A 10,640-nucleotide genomic window follows, 5' to 3' on the forward strand; every position below is an offset into this window, starting at 1 on the left:
AGATACCGCCGCCTATGTTATCGATTCCTAGCGATCTTCAAAGATTGATTACTCACGTCTGTTTAAACAACACTACGGTGTCGAATTTACAAATCGTGGTGTTGTTTTATTTCACTTTATTTGTATCCTTATCCGTTTTCGTCTCGTTAATGTTTGAGTTAAATAGAAAAAGTAAAAAGAAAAGAAAAAGAAAGAAAAGCGAACGGACGAATCCTACTATGGCGAAGGCTTGACGTCACGAGTCGCGCAGACAGAAGTCTACGTTGATTGGCTAAAAGCAGTCATCTTAATGAATATTAACGATTAACTTCAGGAAGGTTACTAGGCAACGTCCTCATGTACTAATCAATATTCATGAGCTTCGCTTCGCTGTAGTAGGATGGTTGTTCGTACGTCGCAGTTCATGATGGGTTTGATCCAGAGCGTGTTTGCTGCAGAGAGCGGGTATCACGTGCACGCGGTGAGTGCGACATGAACAGCTGTTTTAGTCAGTATTGCATTTAGTTAGACATCGAGGAATCAGGTTTGATAAAGTAAATAACATATGACCTTAAGGTTTGTCAAGCGTGTTTTATAGTGTCACAGAATTTAAAAATCCAAAATCTAGGGATGTGTAAAGGTTTCCTCGAATTCTGTGTTTATTAGAGTAATTATCGGAATATTGTCACTTGGGAAAAATAGGGGTCTTAAAATCCTATAGGATTTTCCTTTAAAAAGATTACCAAGATCTTTCTGGATCAGTTCCAAAATATGGCAAATTCAAATATAACTTTTGTTTGTCATAATTTTGATTTTTTTAATCTCTTGTTCATAAGTATGACAAGATTTTGACTGATCTTATAATTATGACTTCGACTTATAAGTAGGGATGCACGATATATTGGCCACCATATCGGTATCGGCCCTATATGACAATTTGGCTGATATATTAAAGCCGATAAATAATGTATTATTTCCTTCAGCTGAGACACTTCAGATGTGCACTGTTATACATGATGGTTTTGAATTGATTGAAATATGATTGGAATAACTTAAAAAAAGGAAAATACATTTAAGTGCGACATGTGCAACGCAAGTCTGACATATTAAGCTACATAAAATTATAATGAGAACATTATAATTGAGTGCTTGGGACACGGCTTTTAATGGTGAGACTTTTGTTTTTGTAATCAGACTCTCAAAATATATAAAAAAATTTGGATTTAGATTTATCAGCCAATATATCGGTTATCGGCTTTCAAATGTAAAGAATTATCGGTTATCGGTATCGACCTAAATGTTCATATTGGTGCATCCCTACTTATGAGTGTCATTTTCGTCATAATTATGATTTACACAACCATCATGTGCTTTCTTCCATAATATTCCACTTTAATTCCCAGATCCAGGAGAATTCTCCAGCAGAACGAGCCGGTCTGGAGCCCTTCTTTGATTTTATTTTGTCTATTGGACACACCAGACTGGTGAGATCTAAACTCCTAAATCTCTGACCATTTCAGATGCGTCACACTAAAAATGATGAGTCAGAACCAGAAGTCACAAATCATAATGATGATGATGATAATCTGAAGAACTCCTAGCATACTGTACGCTCTGATGTCAAACTGAGCGCCTAAAGCGTGTGTGTGTGTGTGTGTGTGTGTGTGTGTGTTATCAGAATAAAGAAAGCAGCACGCTGAAGGACCTCCTGAAGGCTAACGTGGAGAAGCCGGTGAAGCTGGAGGTTTACAGCAGTAAAGTGATGAGGATCCGAGAGCTGGAGGTCGTTCCCAGTAACATGTGGGGCGGTCAGGGTTTACTGGGAGCCAGCGTGCGGTTCTGCACTTTCCAAGGGGCCAATCACAACGTCTGGCATGTGCTGGTGAGCTAAAAAAGATTTTAAAAAGCCATTAAATCAGTAGAGTCCAAAAGTCTCAGACCCCTATTGAAAATTATTTTTTGTCTTATTTAATAATTAATAATAAACTAAATTGTTTAAAAAATACAGTAACACTTTATATTAAGGTCTCATTTATTAACATTCATTAATGCATTAACTCACAAACTAACAATGAGCAATATATATTTTACAGCATTTATTAATGATTATTATTATTAATGCTAGTTAATAGAAAATGCATGTTAGTTTACATTGTGTGTACTTAATTTAAAAGATAGCACATTTGATCTTTAAAATGTATTAGTAAATGTTGAGATTAATGATCAAAGATGAATAAATGCTGTTTATTCTTAGTTTATGTTATCTAGTCCCCCTGTAGTCAATCATTTTATTCCTTAAAACTCATCGTTGATCACCAAAATGACATATTTAAAGGTTTTTTCCTTGGAAAGTTATTCTGATTCAAGATTACCTGGAACATGATTAAAAATAATAATAATAATAATGATGTGCACAGATAAATTTAGAATAAACTGCAATATTCATGGTGACTAAGACATTTAGACAGCGCTGTATGTTTATTTTCCCAGGCCATTGTGTGTTTAATTGGTTTTAATTGACTTAGTCTAATGTTGTTTCAGGATGTGGAAGCGAACTCACCCGCTGAACTGGCGGGACTGAAGCCTTATTCAGATTACATTGTTGGCGCAGATCAGGTGTTGCAGGAAGTAAGATTTGTTTATCAGCCGACCGAAGCCTGTTTGGTGCAGAACTGAAACACTGCATTTGAATATGAATGCAAAGTTGATGTGAAATCACACGTTCATTTTTGCAGTCGGAGGATTTCTTTTCGCTGATCGAGGCGTCTGAGGGGAAAGCGCTGAAGCTGCTGGTGTATAACACACGCTGTGACCGCTGTAGGGAAGTGATGATCACTCCTAATGGAGCGTGGGGCGGAGAGGGAAGGTACGTCCATCAGCAAAACTGCCTAAAGTCAATTAATACATTCACAATACAGTCCAAATGATGCTTTTTCATTGTGCATTACTTTGAAAGCACTTAATAATCATAGAACTATTATGCTATTTTAAAGGTTCTATTTTAAACGAGTCTCCTACGACAGGTTTACATGCATCCAAGGTCAAAAAACACTTTCGTATTATCATAATATCCACTGCAACATCAGCTCTTTTCTCACAGCGCCGGAAACGGTTCGTTTGCAGATTCAGTCTCTCTAAACCCCGCCTTTCCGAGAGCATCTCTGACCTGATTGGTCAGATGATCCAGTCTGTTGTGATTGGTCTACTCTGCTCTGATTGGTCAAATAGCCCAGTCTGTTGTAATAGGTCTACTCTGATTGGTCAGATGATCCAGTCTGTTGTGATTGGTCTACTCTGATTGGTCAGATGGCCCAGTCTGTTGTGATTGGTCTACTCTGATTGGTCAGATGATCCAGTCTGTTGTGATTGGTCTACTCTGATTGGTCAGATGGCCCAGTCTGTTGTGATTGGTCTACTCTGATTGGTCAGATGGCCCAGTCTGTTGTGATTGGTCTACTCTGATTGGTCAGATGATCCAGTCTGTTGTGATTGGTCTACTCTGATTGGTCAGATGATCCAGTCTGTTGTGATTGGTCTACTCTGATTGGTCAGATGATCCAGTCTGTTGTGATTGGTCAGAAAGCAAACGCTCATGATCATATCTGAATCTCAGCTCTTGATACGAACAGTGACGATGGCGTGGGTTTTACCGTATCAATCTCATCAAAGTGGATTTGCTTTGTCAGCAGAAAACAGCGTCTTCTCGACACGAACAACACGAACCAAACTCTTCCAGTCTCAGATAAACTACAGTGTTTGAGGGGCAAAGAGACGCTGTTCGCCGGCAGCCAATCAAAACCATAGACCGGCATTATGCAAATTAGATACAAACCTACTTGGTTCGAACAGGAAGTAAGACTGGAATTAGACGACTCGCTTCAGGCAGTTCAGAATCGAGTCTTAGCTTTGGGAGACGATAACTTTATCTTTGAAACTTTGCAGACCTTTAACCTTCACAAACAGATTTATTACACACTACATGAAAGACAATATCCCAAAAAAGCATAATAGGGGCACTTTAAACAACATGTATTTGTTCTCGTGTGTGTCCTGTTTGTGTGTTCTCAGTCTTGGTTGTGGCGTGGGGTTTGGGTACCTGCATCGAATCCCCATGCGCCCGTTCACATCAGATCTATACCAGAATGCATCTGCAACATCTAAAAACCCAGAGGACAAACGCTGGTCTAAGGTAGAAGCACAGACATCTCACAGGAAACATCTCCAGGTCACATTTCACTCAAAAATGAAAAGAAAATCATCTTTAGGACAATTATGGCTTTAACTTTTATATTTCCTTGTGTAATGTCGAGACAAAATACGTTGATAAGATTCCCCATCATATCTGTGTTGTATAGAAGCTTGTTTCTGCCACAGAATAAAAAAGAAAAAGGTCATTTATCTCACAATTCTGACATTTTCTGGCAATTGTGATTTTATAACTCGCAATTTACTTTTTGTTTTGTGAGAAAAAGTACAAATTTTTACATCTAAACTAAGCAAGTTTAGACCTCACAAGTCTGAGGAAAATTGCTAAATATAAACTCACAATTCTTACATTTTCTTGTAATTGTGAGCTGCAAGAAAAAGTCAGAATTTTGAGATATAAACTCACAAATAAAAAAGGTTGTGACTTACCTCACATTTCCAAAATTATTTCACAATTCTGACAGTCCGAATTATGAAAAATAAAAACTCACAATTCTGACTTTTTTTCTCACAGTCACAAGTTTATAACTCACAATTCTGACATTTTCTTGCAATTGAGAGTTTTATAACTTGCAATTCTGACTTTTTTCTCTTTTTGCGAAATAAACTTGCAATTAAAAAAGATAAATATGACTTAACATTTCTGAAAAAATTCACAATTCGTACAAAATTTAGAACTATGAATATGAACTCACAATTCTGACGTTTTCTTGCAATTACGAGTTATAAACTGACTTTTATCTCTTTTTGCGGGAAAAGTCTTAATTTTGAGATATAAACTTCCAATTAAAAAAGTTAATTGTTACTGTCAACTCACAAGCCTTACATTTTTTACTCCACAATTCTGACAAAGTCCGAATTACGATTATATAAACTCACAATTCTGACTTTTTTTCTCACAATTCCGAGTATATAACCCACAATTCTGAGAAAAAAAAATCTGAATTGTGAGAAACAAATCAGTGAAAACATCAGCTTCAATAGTATTGTATAAAGCTCTACATTCAAAATGAAAGGTGAAATAATGTTTGTCAGTGGAGTTTTAATTCAGTCTTATTCCAGTCATTGTTAGATAATGAGCGTGACGTGACTGAAGATGCTGGTGAAGTATTCGCTCGGGACACGTCTGAAGCTTCATCTCCATCTCCAGGTGGGTCAGATAATCATAAACCACTTCAAATCATACAGATTTATCTCACATGATAAAGATAATCATCACCGGGTTCGTACAGACACTGTAACACGAAATTCCAGGACTTTCAAGCACTACATTTTGGTTTTCAAGGACTTCAATCAGAGATCTCACTTATCAAACAATATCTATATTATCTTTCAAATTCTAAAAAAGGTAAATAGATGACACAAGTAACACAATAAAACAAAATGGTACAAATCAAGTAAAGCAGATGCAATGACTGGTAACTTTAACCATTGAAAGGATACTATGAAAAGATATCGCTTTCCTTATTAAATCTGATTTTCCCCACATGAATATATGATTGACCTGAAGAATAAAAGCTGAATCATATTCTTGCATATTTATATGAGCAATATCACACTCATAGCCATGCGAAATGCCTCTATATCTATATCAGACGGGTGCAGCGTTCATTCTGTGTGAAAAGATTGTTTTATCAATCAAATTAAAGGGGACATATCATGCTAAATCCACTTTTTTAGCCCTTAAATGCATTTTGTTGTATATTTGGAGTGTACATATTTTAGAAGTACAGAAAAGTTGAAATTATTCTCTTCAGGTGCTTCGTTGATATCTTTATATTCTATTTTGGCCTTATTTTTCAACCTGTTCAGATTTTTCTGTTATCTATGACGTTTTTTGAACTATAACGTCACAGTATTTGCAGCGGAACTGCCAAATAAGGACATCGACTCCCGGCTCAACACTTCGAGCAATCCGCCATTTTTATTTCTCGCTGCAATTTTGTAGTCCAAGCTAAAAGATGCAGAAGTTACGAGAGGGTAAGTTAAAATGATCGGTTGTTGGATGTAGTAACCCACACGCTTCATTACACCGTCTAATGTAGATGAACTGCCGCGCTTGTGACAGGGCGCATGTTTAACTGAAAGAACGAGCAGAGAGAGAGAGACCCGGTCGCGCGCACGCACTCTCTCTCTCTTCGGAGCCAGGCGAAAGTGTAAACAAGACACCGTCTCCAAACTAGACGTTGTCTTGCTCTCTCTCCCTCGCACATATTAATCAAAATAAATCAACACGGTGGTAAAAGGTCGGAAGACCAAAGTTTCGTGTGTAAATACAGTAACACACCATTGCGATACATCCATATGAAGACGTTGTTCTGCAGGTTCGTCGTCTTCATTTTCATCTCGCTCCGGCTCCGACTCTGGCTCGAACATGTAAGGCTGGCTGGACAAGTCTTGACATTTTGTTAATAACGTGTGAATAAAACGTTTCTGTGCCGCTAGATAATCGTATCTCTGCTATTAAACTACAAAAATGGCCGAACGGGGTGGAGTTGAACCGAGTGTCACCTCTGCATCCTGGAGAGGGGGCGGGGTATGAAGTGTCTCAATTGTATTTAAAGAGACCGCACCAAAACGAGTTGCTCTCAGACGCACATCAGAAAAGGGGTAGAAAAGGGGCCTGTGGAGCTATAATAATGAGGAATTCAGACCCAAGCATTGCAGTACCGCTTTATATAGACCACAAATGTATGATTTATATGTTAAAAGGAACGATTTAAAAGCATGATATGTCTCCTTTAAACACTAATTTCACATATATTGTCTTTCAATAATTCAAGTGCTTTTCATAAATATGGCTTTTTTCAAGAGTTTTCCAGGACCTACACTTTTCAAAGAGTCAAATTCAAGTATTTTAAGCACCTTGTACGAACCCTGTCATAATCATAAACCACTTCAAATCATACAGATTCATCTCACATGATAAAGATAATCAGAACAAGCTCATACGGTAGAAAACAGCAAAAATCTTTCGTTTAGATGAATCTTTAAGCAGAATATGAACACATCAAAACTTTACGAAAGCAGTTTTTGTTGGCAGACACGTGTGAGACGACAGCTGTGGATCTCTCCGCACGCTCTTCCTCTGTGATTGTGGACGATGATGATGATGATGGAGTCTGCAACAGTGAGGACATGTCTGCTTTGAGTAAGCATCAAAAAACCAAAGTAAATGATCTTAGTCTTCATATCGTCTCTCCTCACGTGCCACATCATTCCCTCACGAAGGTCGCTCTGAAGACAGCGTGATGATCTCGGTTCAGGACGATTCAGGAGTCTGTGGTGTCCAAACGCCAGCGGTGACCTTTAACCTGGAGCTGAAGGACGACGAGGGTTTAACATCCGCACAGAAAGCCCTCACCTGAGCATCAGAGACGCACGCTTTCAGGAGAGGGTCGCGAGGGCTCGAGTTTTTCCTGCTGTGATAGAATTGAGAAATTCTATTGAAGAACCGGAGAACTTCTCTAAATCTATTTACTGTAATTGTAGAGCGCCGACATGCAAGATTGCACAGAAAAGATGCTTTAAAGTGCCGCAGTGAGTGTGTCATTTCTGTTTGCACACATATAAACTCCTGCTTTATAAAATATTGAGAAACTACTAACGTGAATATCATAAAATGTCACACATACACAACGCACACACACACATATATATATATATTATACATGTATTAGATATTAAGCTAGCCTGTTTAAAGAATAGCGTTTTGCATTGTGACATTATTTTCACAACACAATTGCACTTTAAAGTTAAATTACTTTACTGTAATGTTCATTATTTTCAGTGGTGATTCCCTGTAATACAGTAATATCTCAGGAAAGCGGCTGGAGCTCACTGTCATGAATGTGTTGAACACAAATCCATTAAATGTTGTTGACTGAATGTTTCTGAATATACATATACGATATATGGGTCAATGACGTGACGGGTCATTTTTTTTGTCCAAAGGCCTTAATGATAATAAAAAAACAAATATATAACATCCAAAGTATGTAAGGTAGTACAACTTGATCTCTTTTACTGAATCCAAAAGGTTTTAATTATATTTTACTACATATAAAGGTATTTTAAAGATTTTGAAGTGTCAAAAGGTCATTCGGTAAAACCGATATAGTAAATTACTACAATAATACAAATATAAAGCAGATAAGGCTCTTTTTTTTTTACATTTCCCCTTTTCTCCTTTCCCTGTGCAATGTTTTACTTGAATATGTTGGAGTGTTTAGAGTAGTCCAATAAATGATTACATTTATGAGATCAGTGATCATTTGTTTTAATATTTCTTCTGTGGTACACACTATATACTATCTCAACATCAATGTCAAATCAGCTTTTAACTTTCAAATCAGTGGTTAAACCGAATGACTTATTTTTTCCACCTTGTAAAAAATGACAAAAAACAGTGTTAATTGATTGTACAAACCACAAAATCTTATTGTTAACACCTAGGTAAACTAAAAAAATGGTTTCAAATATAGTTATATCTCCATTCTATTTTTTTACACTTTTAAAAACCTTATTTGTCAATGACCCATATATATATATATATACACAGTGCTATGCATAAGTTTTAATTAAAATAGCCCCACATCATCACATAGCCTTCACCATACCTAGAGATTGGCATGGTTTTATTTCAGTTAGCCTAATAGCTAGTTTGATTTGCATTGAGAGATGATCTTATGGAAAGTACTCCATGCCAATCTCTAGGTATGGTGAAGGCTATGTGATGATGTGGGGCTATTTTAATTCCAAAGGCCAAGGGAACTTTATCAGGATGCATAGTATCCTAAAAAAATAAATAAAAAAAAATACTTAAAAATAAAAATCTGCCTGCCTCTATGGGAATTTAACATAGGGGTGTCCAAACTTATGCACCCTGTATTTTAAGGAAGAACATTTATTTATTTACGATACATTATTCATTCACAAAGAAAATTGGTGTCCTTAAAGGTTGGATTTTTCCTCATTTTTTAAATTAAGGCATTAAGTTCAATTTCCAAAATATGATTTTTTATTCCTCTTTTTAGTCAACTTTAGCATGGGTGTCTAAACTTATGCATAGCACTATATACACACACACACACACACACACACACAAAGACACATATATGCAGCTCATCGACAGTCCGGCAGACCTGATCTAAATTGAGTCACAACATGTCGTCCCAAAGCTCTCTGAGCTAAAAGTGCAGTGAAGAATGGTGATTTCCACACTGGGCTGGAGAAACACGGGCGTTTGAGGGCAGCAGGACACTGGGAAACTGTTGTGCCCTTGAACCTGTTTTAAAGGATCACGCTTATCTGTTTAATAATGAGCGGATTACTGTATGCAATATGAGAGCCTTCGATGTTCATCAGCTAATTGTGTGTGTCAACAGAAGATTTAGCACAATGTCATCATTACACTGACAGAAGTGACAGACATGAGTAGCTGGGGAATCCGAGTCTTCTTCCCCAAAAGCCTGAAAAAATTTGTCCAAGCTTTTGCACGATGCATAATTTTATGACATTTAACGTCTATTAAACTCGGTTTCTCCTTGAGCGCTTAATTAATTATGCTTTTAAAAGGTCTTGCAAACAGAAAAATGAAAACACTTTAACTGCACCAAATCCTCTCTAGTTACGCTGTAAAAAAGGTTAAATATTATTGGAGTACGTTTACAAGAAAACACTAAAAATGTTCATGTTCAAAAAAAAAAAAAAGGACACTGGGTACATGGTGGTCATAAAGGGATGGACATGGTCAGAAACAATGCTCAGGTAGGCCGTGGCATTTAAACGATGCCCAATTGGCACTAAGGGGCCTAAAGTGTGCCAAGAAAACATCCCCCACACCATTACACCACCACCACCAGCCTGCACAGTGGTAACAAGGCATGATGGATCCATGTTCTCATTCTGTTTACGCCAAATTCTGACTCTACCATCTGAATGTCTCAACAGAAATCGAGACTCATCAGACCAGGCAACATGTTTCCAGTCTTCAACTGTCCAATTTTGGTGAGCTCGTGCAAATTGTAGCCTCTTTTTCCTATTTGTAGTGGAGATGAGTGGTACCCGGTGGGGTCTTCTGCTGTTGTAGCCCATCCGCCTCAAGGTTGTGCGTGTTGTGGCTTCACAAATGCTTTGCTGCATACCTCGGTTGTAACGAGTGGTTATTTCAGTCAAAGTTGCTCTTCTATCAGCTTGAATCAGTCGGCCCATTCTCCTCTGACCGCTAGCATCAACAAGGCATTTTCGCCCACAGGACTGCCGCATACTGGATGTTTTTCCCTTTTCACACCATTCTTTGTAAACCCTAGAAATGGTTGTGCGTGAAAATCCCAGTAACTGAGCAGATTGTGAAATACTCAGAAATTCTCTCTCTCTCTCTCTCTCTCTCTCTCTCTCTCTCTCTCTCTATATATATATATATATATATATATATATATACACACACACACACA

General features: G+C 37.5%; 1 protein-coding gene across 2 annotated transcripts; it reads left to right on the forward strand.

The window, feature by feature from the left end:
* Positions 1 to 364: 364 nt before the first annotated feature.
* Positions 365 to 10,479, forward strand: gorasp1b (golgi reassembly stacking protein 1b). 2 transcript variants are annotated; one of them, XM_079862506.1, is made up of 9 exons: positions 365 to 460; positions 1,383 to 1,463; positions 1,658 to 1,861; positions 2,521 to 2,607; positions 2,715 to 2,845; positions 4,048 to 4,168; positions 5,248 to 5,335; positions 7,229 to 7,336; positions 7,417 to 10,479. In XM_079862506.1, exons 1-9 carry the CDS (start codon positions 380 to 382, stop codon positions 7,551 to 7,553), a joined length of 1,038 nt encoding a protein of 345 aa, XP_079718632.1. In that variant the 5' UTR covers positions 365 to 379; the 3' UTR covers positions 7,554 to 10,479. The 2 variants fall into 2 exon arrangements, with proteins under 2 accessions (XP_079718632.1, XP_079718633.1); XM_079862507.1 differs by lacking the exon at positions 1,383 to 1,463.
* Positions 10,480 to 10,640: the final 161 nt, after the last annotated feature.

Source organism: Squalius cephalus (assembly GCF_949319135.1).
Source record: "Squalius cephalus genome assembly, chromosome: 25".
NCBI lineage: Eukaryota > Metazoa > Chordata > Actinopteri > Cypriniformes > Leuciscidae > Squalius > Squalius cephalus.